Here is a 21463-nt window from a genome sequence, read left to right on the forward strand (position 1 = left end):
ATTTTCTCTACATTTTACATAAATCTTTTGAAATTAAAATCTACTTAATTATTTCAAGTGTCACTTTGTTGCCATAACTTTTTTAAGTAACCTCTAGTCACAGTTTTTACAGTGCACTGATAACAAGACCGACCAGAATAACATCTCATTGTGCAACTCTATTAGATAATATATTTACAAATATAATAGAAGGAAAGATAAAAAGTGGGCTGTTAATCAATGATATAAGTGACCATTTACCAGTCTTTGCATCGTATAATTGCCATTATAAAGTGAACAACGATGGACATAAGATTATTTACAAAAGAATAAGAACAGAGAAGACCTTAAATTGTCTTAGAAATGAACTTTTAAAGCAAGATTGGAATATTGTATATGAACAAACAGAAGTTAATAAAGCTTACGAAGGATTTTTAAGAACATTTAACACATTACTTGATAAAAACTGCCCAGTAATTGAAATCAATAGGAAACACAACTATGCAGGAAGACCATGGATGACAAAAGGACTACAAAATGCCAGCAAAAAAAAGAATACCTTATATCGAGAATTCATAAAAAAGAGAACAATAGAAACTGAAATGAAGTATAAAACTTACAAAAATAAATTAACTAATATAATGAGATCCTGTAAAAGAGAGTATTACATTAAAAGGTTAGAACACAATAAAGATAACACAAGAGATATATGGAATGTATTAAACAGAATAATCAAAAATGAATCAAGGAATAATGATTACCCTGGGTACTTTATAGAAGGGACAAGAAGTATTAATAACATGGAAGAGATAGTAAATGGCTTTAATGAATTCTTCGTAAACATAGGGCCAAAACTGGCAGAAGAAATAAAGGTTGATGGAATAGAAAGGGACACTGGTGAAAATATTGAAAGGAATAGTAGCTCAATGTTTTTAAGAGCAGTGGAAGAGAAAGAGATTTATGACATGGTTAGAGGACTTAAGAACAAAACCAGTACAGACTGGAATGATATTGATATGGTAACGGTAAAGACAGTTATTGATGGTATCGTAAAACCATTAAAATATATATTCAACTTGTCGTTTCAAAAAGGAGTTTTTCCACAAAAAATGAAAGTTGCTAAAGTTATTCCCATTTACAAAACCGGTGAAAGACATCATTTTACAAACTATAGACCAGTGTCAATACTCTCCCAGTTCTCTAAGATACTGGAAAAACTCTTCATAAAAAGATTTGACAGTTTTGTGGAAAAATATGAATTAATGACAGATAGTCAGTATGGGTTCAGAAACAACAGATCAACAGCTTTGGCACTGATAGATTTAATGGAAAAGATAACGGAATGTATGGATAATAAGAGGTATGCGCTCGGAGTTTTCTTAGATCTAAAGAAGGCGTTTGATACTGTTAATCATGAAATTCTATTAAAAAAACTGGAAAAGTACGGGTTTAGGGGAGTGGTTTTGGAATGGTTAAAAAGCTATGTAGGGAATAGGCAACAATATGTACAAATAAATGAATATAAATCTAATTTGATGGATATAGCTTGTGGAGTACCTCAAGGTTCAGTACTGGGTCCAAAAATGTTTATTATGTACTTAAATGATATCTGCAGAGTATCGGAGATTTTAAAGTTTGTAATATTTGCAGATGACACAAATATACTGTGTGCAGGTGGGGAATTGCCACAGGTTTTGGAAATGATCACACAGGAATTAACGATATTAAAGAAGTGGTTTGATATAAATAAATTATCATTGAATCTAGATAAAACCAAATTTATGTTGTTTGGAAACCAAAAGAAAAACATCGAAGTAGAAATATGTGTTGACAATGTATATTTAGAAAGAGTAAATGAAATAAAATTTCTTGGGGTGATCATTGACCACAAGCTCTGTTGGAAGCCACACATTACTTATGTTCGGGGGAAATTGGCACGGGGCATTGCCGTCCTGGGAAAAGCAAAGCATATGTTGGATCAGAAAGCACTGCACATTTTATACTGTGCTTTACTACTGCCATATATGAGCTACTGTGTAGAGGTCTGGGGAAACACATACAAAAGTAACACACAAACAATAACTATAATACAGAAAAGGGCCATTAGATTAATAAATAATGTAGGGTACAGGGACCATACAAATGCACTCTTTGTCAAAATGCAAGCTATTAAATTCCAAGACTTGGTGAAGCTTAAAACAGCGCAAATAATGTATAAAGTCAGAAATAAATTGCTTCCCAAAGAAATCTGTAAATTGTTCATAGAAAGAGAAGGTGGGTATAACTTAAGAGGGAAATGGAATTTAAAAATACAAAGTGCTAGAACAACTTTAAGAACTATGTCAATCTCAATTGCAGGAGTTAAATTATGGAACAGTCTAACAGAAGAAATAAAAGACAGTCAAAACATAAAACAGTTTAAAGTAAAATATAAAAACCTAATTTTAAATAAGTATAAGAATGAAGAAAACGGGGTTAACCCAGGACGGTAATGTTGCTGGTAATGGTGTTGCGGTTCTTTTTTGGTTGTTTTTTTGTTTTTTTGTTTTGTTTTGGTTTGTTGTTTTTCCATAACTTGTGTATCTGCAAATATACACATTCTGTATTTTTCATATGAAAGAAACTATACTGTGGTGGGGCTTGCTAATTTCTTGTTTTGATTTATGTATGTTATGTTTTGTTTTACTTCATATGTTTATATGTTTCATATGTTGTTTGTTTAATTTAAGACAAAAAAAAATTAAATGAATGAGAGGTAAAACTTGAGGGGGTAGGGACAAATAAGTAAATACTTCAGCCTACTCCTTTTCAAACAAATAATGGAATGATATTTTGTAATGATTGTGAAGGCACATGTTTGAAATGTTTGAAATAAAAATGAACTGAACTGAACTGAACTGAACTGATTCTGTTTTGTAGTGTGAGTCAGTAAGTGAGCGGTGACTGGCTGCTCCAGCCAATGATGCGATTCACATTCGTATATGCACAGCTCATCAACGTGGTTGACAGGCTATGACAGCGTCCTTAAATGCTGCTCATGTTTAGCTAACAAAGGGGTGTGGCCGATGTGGAGTGCTGCTTATGTTGAACCTTTAAAATAATGGCAAAATGAACGGGCAGTGGCACACAGTGGCCAAAGTAAAAAAGAAATGCGACTCTTTTAAGATGGAATGGCTGTCAGAATATGTGCAAACAGGAGAAAAAACTGTGAAACTGGGAGAGATTTTTTCTTTTTTGAGCGAGAAAGGTCTGGTCTGCAAAATATGTTGCGAAGCTAAAATCGCAAGTGAGTTTTCGGAGGGAAAAGTGTGGACAGAATGGAAGCTGGAATACCTCAAGCGCCACATTCAACAGAAAAGTCATTTGAAAGCAGCTGGAATTGTGAGAAGATGTACGATTTGAATGGGGATCGGTACGTTGTTGGGAGAGAGCGCCAAAGACCGAGAGAAGAGGAACGAGCTGTCACTCAGAAAGAAATCCAACCCCGAAGAAGTTAAAGTTCTCATCAAGATTCTACCAGCCTTCAAAATGAATTCTTCTCTGCTGTCGGTTCAACAAATTGACCATCACATGGCAAAGTATGTGAGTGTACCAGAAAGCTGGCGAAGCAAAGATGATGCCTTTGAGTTTGTGAATTCAATCAATGAAGTAGTGCAGAATGAGACAATGTGTGAAGTTAAAAATGCACCTCGGCACACCCTGATCATAGGTGAGAGCACAGACGTAACAGTGCACAAAATGCTAGTCCTGTATATTAAATCCAGGGAGGAAAATAACGTCAACCATAAAACTGTTTGGTGGCATCATCCAGCTGACCGCATGCACGGCATGAACTAGACATGCAGAGAATTAGGGCTGGGCGATATGGCCTAAAATTCATATCGCGATATAATTTGAAGCATGTGCGGTAACGATATATATCACGATATATTCTGTTCTTCTGTATAACGTATTTTCCAAACTTAAAATCCTTTAATTTTCTCAAAAATCGAGAGTGTGCCTTATGTATGAATTCTGGTTGTGCTTACTGACCTCGAACCGATTTGGGCAGAAATCTGTTAAAAATGTTTTAAGTTTAAAAATGTTGGTAAGCTGCACTGCTTGATGGATGTCAGAGCATTACGGCTGCCGTAGTGAGGAGCTTCACGGAGTAATCTGGGTCCTAAACTCCGTCTGCTTCAGGTCCCAAAGTCAAACAAACACTGAGAGTTAAAAACGGTCTAAATTCTTTCATCTTTAATAAAATCATCAGCGTTGCTGCTTTACCAGGTGTAACAATTAAGTTTAACATCCATGAAAACAGATTTATTAAATGTAACGGAGTTAGAAGTTAACAGGAAGTTAGCTCGCTAGTTTCCACCTAAACATTTCCTACCATGTTCTGACAGAGAGATTTGAAACTAATTCAAACGTACAGCTCTGCTGTCACTTCCAACATAAATGAAGACAGAAAACTAAACAGCAGTGGCGTTTGCAGGGTTACTGAAGTTGGGCTAGCTGGTATATAATGTTGTGCTACGTGATTGCTAGCGACACAGCTATGTTAGCATAACATTAGCACAGTGAAGCAGGAGGATGAACGCCAACTTTTTTTCCACTCGATAAAAGTTAACGTGAGGGATTCTGGTGGTCAGGGACAAATGCAATCACATAGCAGGATGCTGTACACGGGCCAAACTTCAGTCAGGAGAACAACTGAGGTTATTCATCCACAATACGAGATTAGTTATTAATATACTGCGACAACATGGGAACAGAGCAGCTGCGAGAGAATCCAACATTAATGAATCAATGTTAGGGAAGTGGAGGAAGCGCAGTTTTTGGCTTTCCCCATATTTCAAAGGTGCTTCATCTCTTTGCTGTGACTGTCAGCATAATTTGCAGTGATAATGGTTGTAGCCACTGCGATGCTTTCGACCAAAACAGGTGCAGCTTGATGACATCATCAACATGCGCTATCGCGATAGAGCGGTATAGTCAAAATCTCTATTGTTGGCCAAATTTATATAGTTTCTATCGTATATCGTTTCTATCGCCCAGCCCTACAGAGAATGGTGATGCTGACCTCCGATGGTGCCTCAGTAATGCGAGGAAAGCACAACAGAGTTGCAGCTTTATTAAAGCGGAAAATACCACACTTAACTGAACAACACTGTGTGGCCCATAGAGAGGACTTGGGCATTGATGATGCGTGGAAAGGTGTACCTTTGATGTGTGATGTGGGAACTCTTCTTAGAACAGTTTACTCCACTTTCTCTAGATCCACTGTAAAGAGGGGAAAACGGGAAGACCTAGAAATGTTCTTGATGAGGATGCACTGTCATTCAGGCCTCTGAGTGAAGTGCGATGGCTGTCACGTCACTGAGCTGTGAATGCTGAGGAACTACACTGTGCTCGAAGAATACTGCAAGAGAGAATCCAGTGATAACAGAGATCCAGTGGCAAATTACTGTTACAAAAAGCTAACCGATTCAAACTTCAAGGTTAGTCTCACCGCTCTGGGAGATGTTTTGGGTGAGCTGGCACACCTGTGTCTTTCTTTTCAAAGATGCAACCTGACTGAAGGGCACTGCTTGGCAAGAGCAAAGATTGAGAAGTTGCGTTCCCAATACTTGACAGAGGAAAAGGATGTTAAGTGGAGTGACCGTGTCATAGAGGCGATGAGGGCCTTATCTACTGATGGCAGGAATACCAGTGAGATTACTCGTGTTATTCGTAAGCTTTGTGATCACTTGGATTTTCCAGAGGATGAATTATAGGAGTGGTCTGCACTTGACATTGAGGCATTGACCTCAGACATCAGGTTTGAGTATGGAGCAGCAGACATTGCCACGCTGGCAAAGAAGTATGAGGCCATTCTCCACCCTCCACATTCAGTGGAGGTCATAAACAGTGAATATTCTGATTTCAAGTACATACTGAGGCACAAACTTAAACATGGGTCAATCAGCACATTCTCAGATATGGAGGCTGCAACGCTAAAATGTGAGGAGCTAAAACACATCTCGCAGCTTGTGGATATTTGTGCTATATTTCAAGCATTCAGTGCAGATTGCCAAAGAGGCTTTAGTTTAATGAATCGTCTCAAAACAGCATCCAGAAATCGTCTTGAGGCGGAGCATTTGGACCAGCTGATGCGCATAAAGTCAAAGCTGCAAGCAGACGAGGCCATCAACCTGGACGACGTGAGAAGGACAGACGGGAAAAATAAGGTGAAATTTAAGCTCTTAATCAGTTTTCTGCTCATCTAGTGTCATTTATTGAGTTTTCATTTATGGATATTGATCATTAAATACTGTCACCAGTTTGAGTATTAGAAAAATGCATATAATCATTATATACTGACAGACAAAGAGTTACAGGACAGTAGGACTGTCTCCCAGACCGCAGTAGGACAGGCTCATCATAACACAAGTCAGAGCTTTATAATAAAAATGTTAAGTTTCAAAATTGGAGTTTATAGTAGGCTTGATTTGGTTGGCCGTTCATGTTTTGCCATAGTTCAAATATTCATACTTCCAATAGCGTTGACATAGTGCACAGGTCATTAAAAAATATTTTTGTAATTGTCACTGTAAGTGGGCTAAAGCTCTTAATTAAAGGGATTCTAACAGAAATGTAAATGCTGTAATTTGATTATTTTTATAAACCATGTAACTTCGATGGATGCGATGCTGTCGTCACCACAGTGCACACGTCTGATGTCGCTCACAGTGGTCCAGGGGGCCGCTCAGGGAGTCTGTGAGTTTGCTCACACACGTGAAAAATTAGAGGGAACATTGGTCGTGAGGTCAGTTTCATGATCAATAAGATCATTAATGATTGTATAACCATCTGTGAAGACAGGAGGCAGCTTTACACACAAACTGTCTGAACCTACAGCGCAGTTCTGAGGTGGCGTGCCAACATCCTCTCACATCAATAGGTCACATGACATGGCTTCACCTGAACCCTCTGCTTATAATGACCACACCTTTTTTCAAACCTTGGCTTGTGTGATGAGTCATGTGATCAATAGTGGCTCAGTGACCCAGGTGTTGAAAGTGTAGTAACCTGCAGTAGAGTTCAAACAGCTGTGAGTTGGAAGTGAAGAAGCTTTTCAGATGAGAGGTGAAACGTCTTCAAGAAACTTTTCTTTCCAAGCTCCAGTTTTCACAACAGTAACCTTTATTCAGATCGTGTGCCATCACTGATCTTAGAAATGTTTGTGATGTACGTATGCTGCTGTATGACAGATGGCTGTTACTGTCTCCCTGTGGTTACAATTCCCCACTATAGTGACGTCTGAATGTGTTTCTGCAGGTGGTGTACATCACTGTGGAGGATCTGCACAAAGTTAAAATCATGTGATGTCTCTCATTTCCTCTTTTTGAGTTTGCACTGAAAGTTAGAGACTGGAGCAGAATGTTTGTGGATGGTGGGAAGATTAGTTCTGTGCGCTGTTACGTTTATTGCCAACATTTGTACGGTGCTGTTCAACATTAATAGCATTTTCTGCCACACAGTGTGTACTGATTGTTATATGTGCCACCTTTCTCAGGTCTGCATGTTCTGAGCTGCTCATGTGGTTCATGGGTGACAACTACAAGGACTGTATATAAAAGATGGATACAGCTACACTGGAGTCATCGATTGATTTCTGCGCTCTTTTTTGAAGCTTTATTGACACCATGTGTTATTTTCATATGTGGATAGAAAGCCATCCTGGTGAGGACATCCCTGCTCATGTGGACGTAGCAGAGAAACTGAAAAAGCTACGTCCACATGAACAGCATCAACTTTGTGGGATTTGGACAGAAGGTGTCACAATACTGAATCGTTGGTGCATGCATGAAGCACAAAGAACAACAAACTGTACCGATGCATGCAGTAAGAAAGCTCACACGACCAATACAGCTGCCGTGTTCGTGCAGTGAGGAGATGCCACGCTGTGTTTATACTGAGCGGAGGAGGGGAGACTGGCTTTGGTGCTCTTTGATTGGCTCATCATCACCAATGGAACCAATGAGAAAACTTTTCTCCAGTGAGGCATGATTTTATGGAACGCCAGGACTGCCATAATGAATTAATTAAATACACCATTAAATAATTAATTAAATGTGGCAATAATTAATTAAAATTGGAATTAATTAATTAAATAAATAGTTATGACACATGTAATTAATTAATTATTGACACATTTAATTAATTATTTATGTATTTCACATTTTAATTAATTATTGACACATGTAATTAATTAATTATTGACACATTTAATTAATTATTTATGTATTTCACATTTTAATTAATTATTGACACATTTAATTAATTATTGACACATTTAATTAATTATTTAATGATATATTTATTTATTTCATTTTGGCAGTCCTGACGCCTGGCTCTCGTCATGAAATAATTTTATCTGTCAGCCTCACCCATCAAACTCAGGGGGCGGGGTTAACGCTGCCCATGCAGCTTCTCTAACATTTGATTGGTTGCCGTGCAAAGTAAGTCAAAACAGGTCGATCCTAGAAAATCGATTGCTTGTGTAGACTTGGGGCAGCCAGTTATCCCAGAATGCAGATCAAATCACAGGCAGCAATGGTGGTGGTGTAGTTTTAAAATACCCCGTTTTTCTGTCACCAGCTACACTTTTAACAGTGTTTTAGCCGCGAATGTCGCGACGTATGTCTGGTCAGGTTGTCAACATAGAACATGTTTGCAAAAGTGCTCAGATGTTTTCAGAGATTTCACTAGCTCTGCTAACAGTTAGCATGCAGAGTGCACCGAGGGGGTTACGTTAACCGGTTTGTTTACATATTCCACTCTCCGTGTTCCACATGTTGCATTCGCAGATTCTCATTTTCACCGAACGATCGTCTCTTTCCGCCTGGTCTTGTGTCTCTGTGCTTCTGTAACATAAAGAACGAGCTGACATTTTTCTCACGAAACCAGCGATCAGCTCAACAGACCCTCAGTTTACCTGCATGCATCCTCCTCCTCATCTGTCAGCTGTTTAACACCTGCTGCTAATTCAAGAAACACGCCTAGTTACCTGGTGATAGTCACAGTTTAACTGGGCAGCCGGTGCTCGATATAACGCAATGTCAGCGCATTTTTCTGCACAAGATAAGTAAATATAGTGTTTTCCCCGAGCGCAGAGCTGCTGGAGCTTGTTTCCTTACAGAGCACTTTATAGGCGAACAGCTTTATCAGCGGCTGATGTCCAATCACCGGCACACAGCTTTCAAACCTCAGCTGAGTTTTAGCTCTCAGTGGTTAAACGCTGGACTTCATTCACTCAGGTTCTGTCTGTCGGGTCACGTTTACTTCGCTGTTTTATTTACAACTGAGCAAATCGGTTTGGCTGAGGTTAAAGTTACGTTTCATAACTGCATAGTTTCACAGACGTTTAATGGTTCACTGGCACATGTGTTAGACTGAACTATCATCTAAATATCATCTGTTTTTTAATAGTTATTCAACTGTATTCTAAGCACCAGCTGTCTGTTAGAATGTGATTTTTTTCTCTCTCTCTGTTGGCAGAGGTATAAAAATGCGCAGGAAAATCTGACGTGCATGGCGAACTTCACCGACGATATTTAGGGAGGAATAAACACACATCAAACATAAATGAACCATTTGTCTGTCTCCATAATTGAGAGAATTTTCTCTTCTTATGTCAACACTCTCTCTCTCTCTTTTTTTTTTCTTTTTTTTTGCTTTTTCGGTCATGTTATGTTTACCTGTCAAAGGCTTGTTACAAACTATGAAACACATTGTGCAGACTTCTGGATGTTAGAAGAAAACGAATACTGCTCATGAATGAGACTAAAGGCAGGAAGGTGTCCTTTAAAACTAAACATGTTAATAGGACCTCCCTGTTTATATCATAGTTTATGATATAGCACGTGTATTTCAGTAATAGCCTGCTGAGGCCACTATACGTGCTGGCCTCATATCAAATGTGAAGGCAGACTGAGTCTATGTTTGACGTTTTTTATATCTAATCTTCCTTTTCAAACATTTAAACAGCAGCGAGTCTGCAGCTGAGGGAATACAAACTCAAACTGTCGGAACAGGTTTGCTCGTTTCTTGGATTCATTTGGTGATTTATTAAATGTATAACTGTTATTCTAATCTGCTGCTGAGTCTCTTACACTTTTCTTTATGCTGTATATTTTCACGTCTCTGGAATAGTTGGCAGTTAGATAGTCAGCTGGGAAACTCTGTGTTAACTCAGAGCTGAGGATATCGTGGATATGCTGACCTCGCTGCGTGGTGTACAGAGCGAGGTCAGCATGATTAATATTCACAATAAAAATATTAGCCGAACATCATGAAGTCTGTATGTGTTTCATAGTGTCGAACAACCTTTGTACAGTTAAAGCCAGCAGTTACTACATGACGGAAACACCAACGTTATCTCTTTTATGTGTTTATACACAGGTCACGCTGATTACTGAACAAAAACCCAAAGATCAGATGTTAAACAGATTTATTTGCTCTCTCTCCTCCTTAAACATGTTTTTAATGTTAGTTATAATTCAGAATTGGCGACTGAAACACGTAGGACACATAAGAACATCAGGAAATAAAACACCGATAAATATAACCTCAGTAAAAGAAGTCAGCGGGGGTTACTACAGCTGTGTACCGGGGCCTGCGCTTTGTCGGTGGGATTGCTTGCGAGGCGAGCGGGTCTATCCCACGCTTTGCCGTGAGACTGGGCAGACATCTCCGAAATCATCGAAACACTTTTGCAAAGAGGCTGTATCTTGACAAACCGACCAGACACATGAAGATTAAACCACTACATTCTCGGCTAAAAAAATATTAAAACGGTATTTGGTAACACACAAACAGGGTTTTTCAAAGTTCAGTTCTGTTAGTTTCAACATGCCGGTTGTTGTGTGCTAGAAACAATGGCCACCAGGCCAAAGCAATGGTTTTGACTCGATCAGCGTTAACCCCGCCCCCTGAGTTTGATGGGTGAGGCTGACAGATAAAATTATTTCATGATGAGAGCCAGGCGTCAGGACTGCCAAAATGAAATAAATAAATATATCATTAAATAATTAATTAAATGTGTCAATAATTAATGAAATGTGTCAATAATTAATTAAAATGTGAAATACATAAATAATTAATTAAATGTGTCAATAATTAATTAATTAAATGTGTCAATAATTAATTAAAATGTGAAATACATAAATAATTAATTAAATGTGTCAATAATTAATTAATTACATGTGTCATAACTATTTATTTAATTAATTAATTCCAATTTTAATTAATTATTGACACATTTAATTAATTATTTAATGGTGTATTTAATTAATTCATTATGGCAGTCCTGGCGTTCCATATGATTTAACCCCGCCTTCTCCACTGCCACAGACAAACCCTGCCATGAGCGCTCTACTCAGGTTACCTGCAGCTGCTTTTTTAATCCAGCAGATGTCACTATTATACAACACACTAACACAGTGTTGCCACGGTAAGGGGAATGTGCCACACACTTCACGAGGAATCAGATCACTAATGCTAAAATATAAGCTAAGGTAAGAAAGCCTGGTTTGCAAGCTGCATCCACACAGCATGTACACTTTTAGACCACGTTCAGTGAGTCAGACAGCAGAGGTGCTGCAGAGCAGACAGTGAACACTGCAGATAAGGGAGGAGGAAAGAAAAGAAAGGGAAATATTTCTCCAAATAAATACATCCACTTTCTTCCTTACATCCTATCCAGTCTGTCATAGAGCCAGCACATACAGACAGGCATCATTCACACTGATGAGCAGTAGAATCCCATGGATGTTTCTGGACTGTGGGAGGAAGTTGGAGGACCTGGAGAGGAGAACCTACATAGAAGTGTGGAGAACGCAGCAACAAAGAGACCCCCAGCAGGACTCTCCTGGCGTGGAACGACAGTACTAGTCACTGTTCATACATCAGAAGGATTGTATGCTATGTGCCTCTATTCAGACTTTTGAAATTTTGTACAGTTGCTGAAATTTGTACTTTTTCTGTTGATAGAGTGACATTGGCTTTGAATGGAGAGACCTACCTCTCTCAGTTTTCTGGTCGCTCCTTTAGGCAGACACCCGTATATTCCCCTACAGCTTTTACAGTTATTATCATAAATGTCACACAAAAATCTATCAAATTCCTCCCCATTCATGGCTATCAGAGAGCTGGAGGCAGGTTAAAGTGTGAGGCACACAAAAGCTCTTGAACCTGCCGCTGTGACCGTAATCTTCACCCCACAGCCATCATTTCACCCTCAAAATGTAGCTACGCTTGTCTTCTTTCTCAGAGCCTACAGATATACTGTATATTTTTGAAATGGAGCCCTTTGTTTCCATCCTCTGCTGCTTGTCCTTTTCAGGGTCGTGGGGGGTGGAGCCTATCCCAGCTGTCATAGGGCGAGAGGCAGGGTACACCCTGGACTGGTCACCAGTCTAACACATAGACAACTATTCACGCCTGTGGGCGATTTAGAGTTTCAAATCAACCTGACCCCACTGACTGCATGACTGTGGGCTGTGGGAGGAAGCTGGAGAGAACCCACATAAGCACGGGGAGCACAAACTCCCCACAGAAAGACCCCGGCTGGGTGGTGGAAGCGAACCGTGCTGCCCTGTAAGAAGTACATCTTTGATTATTGAATCCATTTACTTGTTTCTCTGTTTCAATATATATTTTCAAACAGAAATTCAATTCAAAACTGGTTTTTGAAACGAGTCCCAAACAGTTGATTGTGTTCATGTGGACGTGGTGTTCCTATCAGCTGCACAAAAACAGACTACGGCAAACCCTCAGGAAATTCAACATTGTTAAATCTTAAAAAAATAAAATAAAATAATGAAAAGTAATTTATATATGAAGCTAAAATTTAATAGCAATAAAATGTTCACCTTTGTGTGCATGTCAGAAACAGCTGAGCAGCAGGCTCGGCTGATGTGAGATGTCATGATCCTCGTCTGTGGATGTGGGAGTGTTTTTGTTTTCAGTGGTTACAGACACACTGACAGTTAGGCGAGTCATTTCATTCGATACAGTACTCTTAAGTGGCAGCCAACTTGGATCTTCTTTTAATACTCAGGGAGTTTTTGCTGTTCTTTATAACTATAGAATGTGCTGAGAGTGGGCAGTGAGACTATAATAAGTAATATAAATACTAGAACATGTACCAGTTTGCACTGAAGTGCAGACAGCTGCTTAATGTTTTCTGTATTCCAGCCCAGTTAATGTAGTCTGATGGTGCAGCTGGAATATGGCAGACACTTAGATTCACTCACTGTTTCACATACAGAAAGAAACCGTTTACCTTTGCTGCTTTATATAAAATGTTTGAAGCCTTATAAACTGCAAATAAAAGGAGAAGCTGTTGTTGGCTTACTCTGTACATCAGGGGTCCCCAACTCCAGGCCTCGAGGGCCGGTGTCCTGCAGGTTTTAGATCTCACCCTGGGCCAACACACCTGAATCACATGATTAGTTCATCACCAGGCCTCTGGAGAACTTTAAAACGTGTGGAGGAGGTCATTTAGCCATTTGAATCAGCTGTGATGGATCACAGACACATCTAAAAACTGCAGGCCCTCGAGGCCTGGAGTTGGGGACCCCTGCTGTACAAGAAGATGAGGCATTTTTAACTTGGTGCTGAATATCGCTGTGCTTAATGTGGAACCATTCCTGTGTACTCTGAGGACTAGGAAACTTCTGTGGCACCTCTGCTGAGGCATTTTTCATTACATGACCCAGAGTGGATAATCTCTTCAGTATTCCTACTGAGGAAATGTGAGAGAAAGTTACCATTTACATTTTTATGTACCACACCTTCTCCAACAGGAACCAAGGAAAATGACACATCTGCCTGTGTTTACAAATGTGAGCGCTACAGTACAGAGTTGCAGTTCATTTAACAGAAAATGCTTAGCAGACAAATTCTAAACTTAAAGTCAAACCACTATTTTTCAACTCATTGATGTGGAGGCTCTATGGAGAGCATCTCTGAGCAGTATCTCATTGATGACGATGAATGTGGTAAGGCGTCAGTGTTGTGCCTCGGTGTTGTGCACCATCTTCAGCTGGAGAGGTTCCTCCACTAAGCCCTTAAGCTTCTTAAGGCACACAGCTCCACTTAATTAGAGTAAATGAAAGACAGCACTTAAAATGTACGATTTTAGTGCAACAGTTTGGTTGGAATACTTCTGATTATTTTACAAAAGAGTTATCGTTATAACCGCCATATTTATTCCATCAGTTTGAAAGCCAACAGGCTTCTGTGGGTCTTGGCTCTGAACATGTAGTTTAAAGATTAAGTGAAGAGTTAGATCACAGAGCCAAAGCTTTGGCCTTCATTGGAGTTCATTGGTTCTCATTCATGAAATACTCTGATAGATGTATTTTAACCAGGTTTGATGTGAATATCTTTTTCTTCATTTGAAGAAAACCTGAGCAGTGTGACTCTGTTGTTCCAGTAGCACTTACACTTACACGTTCAAAAGAACGGTTTTGAACGTGGTTGGGTTGTTGAACTGCATAAGCAGCGCCATCACTGCTGAGGTGGGACGCAGTAAGACAGTCATTTGGAATTTCTTAAATGATCCTGAGGGTTATGGAACAAAAAAGTCAAGTGGAAGACCCAAAAACTGTCACCAGCACTGAGCTGGAGGATCCAGTTGGCTGCCCGTCGAGACACTGGACGATCCTCGACCCAAATTAAAACGTTGCTGGTGCCCACCGCAGCCCCATAACCATCAGATGGCATCTGAGACTGGAGGGTTATAAAAAACATAAAACGTCTTCAAAGGCCTCGTCTCCTTGAACGCCACAGAACTGACCGTTTGGACCAAACATGGGACGCTGAAAGGTGGAAGAACGTTTTATTGTAATGAGAACAAATGTAACCTTGATGGTCCTGATGGTTTCCAACATTACTGGCATGACAAGCAGATCCAACCTTTTCTGCGCTCCACAGTGGAGGGGGCGCCATAATGGTCTGGGGTCTTTTTCCTTCAGTGGAACAACAGAGCTTCAGGAGGTGCAGGGGCATCAAACGGCCGCTGGCTGTGTCCAGATGTTGCATCCCTCATGACTGAGGGCCCTCGTCTGGGTTTTACAACAGAACAACGCTACAGTACACAATACCCGCAGGACAAGGGACTTCTTCCAGGAGAATAACATCACTCTTCTGGACTTCCTGCGTGTTCCCCTGATCTAAACCCAACTGAGAGCCTTTGGGGGTGAATGGCAAAGGAAGTTTACAAAAACGGACAGCAGTTCCAGGCAGTAGATCCCCTTCATGCGGCCATCTGTTCCCACTTGGAGAAATGTTCCCATCACCTCATGGAAACACATCAAGCATGCTGCAATACATTTTTGAAGTGATCAACAATAACGGTGGAGCTCCTCACGACTGAGCTCATGTTTGGATCTTTGATTTCTGTTTTAGGGGGTTTACGGGTTTTTTTTGGAGGTGTGGTCCTAAACTTATGATCAGCTGTAACAGCCTGTTTCAGTTTAAGCATTGTTTTCAATAAACTGCATGCTCAAAAAAAACGTTTTGTCTCACTCCCATTTCTTCTTGTTGCATGTTGAAGCTCTACTTGGAACCTTGTTAAGATCCAAACATGCAAAATAGGATTTTTTGCCATTTTTCAAATGGTCTTAAACTTTTGATGGGGACTGTATAAACCATCTGGAGCAGGGTTTTCAAACTCATTTTACATTGGAAGCATATCTAGCTGACTTTGATCATATGTGGGTCACACCAATGAAACTGCCCTTTCTGCCAGTGTTCAGAAGTTTAACGACACATTTAGTCCCTGAAATATCTTGTATACAAAATGAAGTGCTATTTTAACAGAAAGAAATCTGTCAGCACGACTCTTTGGCTATAGTTTTAAGAATTAAATGCGGAAAATGACAGAAACCTATGGCTTAATTACTTCTGTGTAGCATGAATGGCCATGCGGGAGGTCTTTATCAGTAGGAAAAGCTGTAAAACCTCTAAATTGCAGTTAAATTTTCTGTTTTCCTTCACATTTTCCAAAGCCATCCAGTCAGCGGGATTTAAGTCCTGCTGAACCGATTATGACCCCCGGGCCTTATGTTTGACACCCTGATCTTAGAGTGTCACACGCTGATTTGTGCCAATTTGTACTTTTATAGTTTTGAAAAGCAATTTATAGCAGACCCAACCAACAGACCATTGTGTCTACCATGCACAATCCCATGTCCTTGAGTTACGTGCAGAGATCACGAGCTTCTCTGTCTGAAACCGCAGCTCTGTATTTATAGCAGGGCTTCTTAGTGTCTTTCCTTGTTATTTAGAGATCAAGGTGTACCTGCTGCTTTGAGGCTGGACTAAGCTCTGGCTAATGTAGCGTAACCACACCCCTGAAACACTGCGAAACAGGAAGGATTGCTCTTTGCACTGTCTACGGTTATCTTGCTACAAGACTTTCTGTTAATGAAATCTGTGTGTGTAAAAGAAGAAAAGAAGGGGTGGAAGATCAAACAAAGACATTAACAAACACTAATTATGATCATGGACAAAGCAGAGGAGTTCAGGAGGGATCTTTGAAGATGTAGTACTGGGAAAGAGAAGAGCTTGGACACATGTATGTAAATGCTGGTGTTCGAAGTGTTAATGTATGTGAGCCACACCATGGGAGCTCTGCTGAGCTGGTTTGCTATTCGCGTTCGTGCTCTGATGCTGCACAGCGGTGGTGCACTGAAGAAATGGAGAGTAAGTGCAACCTTTGACCTTTAACAGAATGTAGTATGTGTGAGTGTGGACTAGCCTGATGCTTCAAACAGAAATGTTTTTACAAAGTAACAATGATATGGAGACATTTCATGCTTGAGGTTCTTCAAAGAGCTGACAGTGCAGACATGTATGAACAATAAGACTGCAGACTGTTCAAAGGTAGGTCTACTATGCAGAAAAGCATAAACATTACTGTGACCTCTGTCTTATCTGTAGCAGAGGCAAAGCAATATAAACAAGAAGAAGGTTGGCTAACATAAGCATTTGATCCTGATATTTGTTAAACTGACCTTAAGTGGCAGCAGACAAGATTCAAGATTATTTATTTGTCACCTGCATACGAGTACAACACACAGTGAAAGATAGCCTGACATGCTCCTCGACTGTGCAAAGAAGGAGAGAACCAGTACAACAGTCAGGAGCCTTCAGCTGCACTAGCTATTCATAAAATGCCTCTCTCCATTTTCAGATGCACTTGTTTAAACTAGCTTGGTCAGTCTGATTGATGAGTTTTCAAGATGACCTTGAGTGTTTTGAATGGTGCCTAAAACAAAAAACAGGCTAATGTGCAAAGCTTTGCATAGCACAATGCTAGAACCTGAAATAAACAGATACACAAAACAAACGAGCATACTGTATACGATTTTGCACACAAAGAGAGGCTCCCTGAACCTAAACAGCTACACAGCAATGTGCAGCACCATGCAGGACCCTCTGGTATGTGTCTAGTTGGTCAGGGCTTCATCCTACAGCAGGATAATGACCCAAAGCATCAGTGCAAGCTGTGTCAGAACCACCTCAGGAACAAAGAACAGGGCGGTGAGCTTGAAAACATGGAGGTCCAGCACAGTCTCCAGACTTAAACCCCATCGAGCTGCTTTGGGATGAACTGGACAGAAGAGTGAAAGCAAAGCAACTACAAGGTCCACATTTATGGGAACTTGTGCTGCAGATATGGGAAGAATTTTGGCAGATATAACAGCTGAACACAGCCGTGTTTCTACAATAGAAATCAAATATTCGTCACAAAGGTGGCTACTCTGCTTAGACTGCTGCCCCCGCGACCCGGCCTCGGATAAAGCGGATGGAGATGGATGGATGGATGGATGGTGGCTACTTTGATGAGTTAATGAATTCTTTTTTTTGTTTCAACTCCAATTGGTTATTTGTACTATGCTTTCATTTCAGAGTGCAATGAGACATTAAACTGCATAGTTTTCAATAACAAACTGGACCGGTAGTGTATAAAATGATAGATATATGTCTGTGTGTGCTAAACTTGTTGGTTTGTTACTCAACCTCGTCTTCTTTAATGTCTCCACAGCCACGGGAAGCCCCTGACGACTCTCACAGCCTCTCTGCAGCAATGGACTCAGAGGAGAGGGGCTTTGGTACGGTTTCCCTGAAGTGGTGTGAGCAAAGCACAGGAGATGGGGAAACATTTGAGTACTTTGACTCCTGCTCATGGCACAGTGACATCCTGTCAGATTTTAGTGGAGAAGGAGAGGATTCTGTGGACGCTTTGCTGCGACAAGCAATGGGAGTCAGCGTCTGCAGTGGGCACACTAAGGCTCGACGCAGAGAATCAGTATCAGCAAAGGACAGCCACCGAGATGTCACAGAGACTTATGTCAAACCATCTACTTACAGCATGAAAAAAGGACCAGAAAACTGTGTGGCACCAAATCTTCCTTTGAAACTCATCAAAAAAGACCTTTTTTCAGTTGAGATCCAACCCCATTTAAACACAGAGAAACTAAAAGAGCAGTGCAGTTTACAAACTGTTGTTACAGGCGGCACAGAGCCATGCAGTCTGCATATTCAAAAGCAACACAAAACGGAGACATTTGATGCAAAGGTAAACACTTCAGACACTCAAGTAGTGAAGTTGCTTGTACAACCTGAGGACAACAGTGGGGACAGACTGAATAGAGACTAGGAAACACAGGACAGTACTGTGGAGACACAGCAGCAGCATTGTGCACATGAAAACAAGACACATTCACAGATTTAAGAAGAAGAGAGAAGGCATGTGGAGTAAAATTAGAAACATGTAACGTTGAGCATGTAGAAGTACAAAATCCTGACCTGCTCAGCACTTATGTGTAAATAACACTTCCTCTTATTCTAAACAGGGAAAACATTTACAGGTTCAATCAGTGTCAAATACAATGTGGAAAAATGCACAGCGAAGACAAAACAGACTTACGTGAGAGTGATATAACATGCATGATAAAAACAAGGGTAATAATACCGATGCAGAAGTTCCTAACTTCAGAGATATCAGAAATATGCAAACGTGTGACAGTATTTCTACATCACCACACTCGCACAGAATCCAAACACCATAGAAGAACACGGCACAAAGACAGTTCATGCATCACAGAAGCTGATATATGCACCCAATCCATAATTAACTGTATTTGCACGTAAGGTGGATATTTGCTGTTCACAAACTCTGTTTGAAGAGATCCCCAGCAAGTAACTGTCAGAGAGCCACCCTTCGGTTTGTGCTACTGCACCAGAGCCCCAGGCTTGGGTGCTGGGTGGACTTTGAGTGTGTAAGCACTGCAATAGAGGCAATGATCTTGCATGATTTTTTTCTTCTATCCTTTTTCCATAGAGACCACAGCCTGCTTTCCTTCTGATACCTGCCCTCTAAGGTGTCTGTAGCCCCGTCAAGGTGGCTCTTCTATGTCGTGCTATACATTTATGGATGTTTGGTTTCTCCGATGTACAAGTCTAAGCACTCCTCACTGCACTGCAGAGCATACACTGTTGCTTAGTTTGCGTTTGGGAAATCTGTCCTGGCCAGTTGTTGCCTGAGTGTGTGGCTGGGTCTGATGTGCTCTGGGATGTCGTGCTTGGAGAAGATTCTCCCGAGTTTCTCTGACAAAGCTGCTACATAAGGGATGACAGTGTTGTTCCATTTGTCATTCTGTTTCTCACTAGTTGGTGTCCCACCTCCTTTCGTGTGCATCTTTGCACAGTTGGGGTTGTTGTGAAAATTCAGTGCATTTGCTCCAGGCCCAGGAGTGTCAACAGCGCCTGTACAACACAGGACTCAGGGAATTTTACTGGGAGAAAAAATGCTTGTATTACTCCCTTCAAGTTCAAAGTTGCTCACCGAGTGGCAAGGACCCTTTGTGGTCACACGGTGAGTGGGCAACGTTGACTATGAAGTGGTACGGTCACACAGCTATATCACCTCAAAGTCCTAAAAGCATGGAGAGAGGCTGAAACTGCATCTCTGGTGAGCCTGGTTAAGGAGATATATGAGCTGGGGCCGGTGGTGCCAAATTCCACCACTGCTGCCTCCCTCCGTTGTAATAACCATTTTACACAGGCCCAGAGAGCAGGTGTTGCTGCACTGCAACAGTCGTTTGCTGATGTGTTCAGCAAACAGCTGATAAAAAGCTTTGTATGAGCACAGTGAGTGTTGCAAATACTGACTGGGGTTAGAAGTGGAGCTGAAACCCAGCTCGCAATGTTGGATCTGCTGCCTGCGTATTGTAGGATCTACCTTACTGTCAGGGCTCAGCCGTCACAGCCGAGTGACGGATGTTGCACAGTTCTTCAACTAATAATCTAAGGCGCTTGGACAGAAAGCAACTGGACTTCTTTAAGTTTCTTGAAGATGTGCTTTCTTCCATTTGTGCAATACTTTCTTTCCCGAGGTGGCCAAAGTGCTTGCACAAAAGGGGGTCATATGATTGTCTTTGTATTATTGTAGGGTCTTTAGCTTTCAACATAAAGTGCCTTGAGACAGCTGTTGTTATGATTTGGCGCTATATGAATAAAATGGAACTGAATTGAATTTAACTAGGGAGCCCACGACACATCCATGTTTTCATCTGTTGTATTATAAATATGTGATGGGGAGGCAGAGGTCTGGTGTGCAAATGTGATCGGGGTAAAGCTGGTTCTGTTTTGTAAAGAGATGTCTGCTGTAGTCATTTTCTGACAGTCTTCACTTGTACAATACCTAAAACCAAGGCAGTGAAAAGTGAGACTACAACAAAAGACACTATTCAAATACTCATGCAGGTGGGAGAGGCTTTTGAGGTTGTGTATTGGCTGCAAAGCAGTGATAGAAAATGTCTTTGAAACACTTTAATAATGAAAATAATCATTTAATAACCCAGGGATGACATATGCAAAGAAAAGAGAATTGGTCCAAGCATTAAACCCTGAGGGACTCCATAATTATTAGCCCCCTTATGAAAATGATGCATTTCTGAAGTATTTCCTAAGCACTGTTAAACAGAGTCACGAGTTTTTCACACACGCATGCACGCATGCAATTAATTAACTGTTTTTTTCATGCCAATATATATCACAAACACATGTATACAAATGAAGACCATGATAGCGTGCATGCAAGAAGTGGCAGAATGAGGAGCCCTAAAAAGTAGTCATCAAGATCCACTTATTTCCAAAGTGGATATTTTTTTAAACAAAAAGAAATACATTTATTTCACAAAAATCCCCAAACTGACAGGCCCTCCTGATGATAGTTGTGTGTCCTTTGGTGGGATTCAACCTGGGACCAGTCGATAAGCTTCCCTTTGGTCTTCTGGAGACAGCTGTTCACCAGGAAGGACGTGTGTTTTAGTTGTTGTGTTAGTAAAAAACACAACCTTCCAGGGATGGTTTTATAAGCAAAGGAATGACAGCAGCTGTTTAAAGCTATCTCCAACCCGATTATAGAGACTGATTGATA

At 40.5% G+C, this 21463-nt stretch overlaps 1 protein-coding gene across 1 annotated transcript in view; it reads left to right on the top strand.

Annotated features, from left to right (window-relative positions):
• Positions 1–21463, top strand: part of LOC146624948 (rho guanine nucleotide exchange factor 4-like) — a 119858-nt gene that overhangs the window by 12784 nt on the left and 85611 nt on the right. The window contains exon 4 of the mRNA XM_085361861.1: positions 18065–18598. Coding sequence (XP_085217987.1) covers positions 18065–18598 — 534 coding nt within the window. The remainder of the gene's footprint in view (positions 1–18064; positions 18599–21463) is intronic.

This window comes from Diplotaxodon limnothrissa, linkage group LG9 (genome assembly GCF_057381915.1).
Source record: "Diplotaxodon limnothrissa isolate DT_005_m linkage group LG9, D_limnothrissa_male_GT1.1, whole genome shotgun sequence".
Classification (NCBI taxonomy): Eukaryota; Metazoa; Chordata; class Actinopteri; order Cichliformes; family Cichlidae; genus Diplotaxodon; species Diplotaxodon limnothrissa.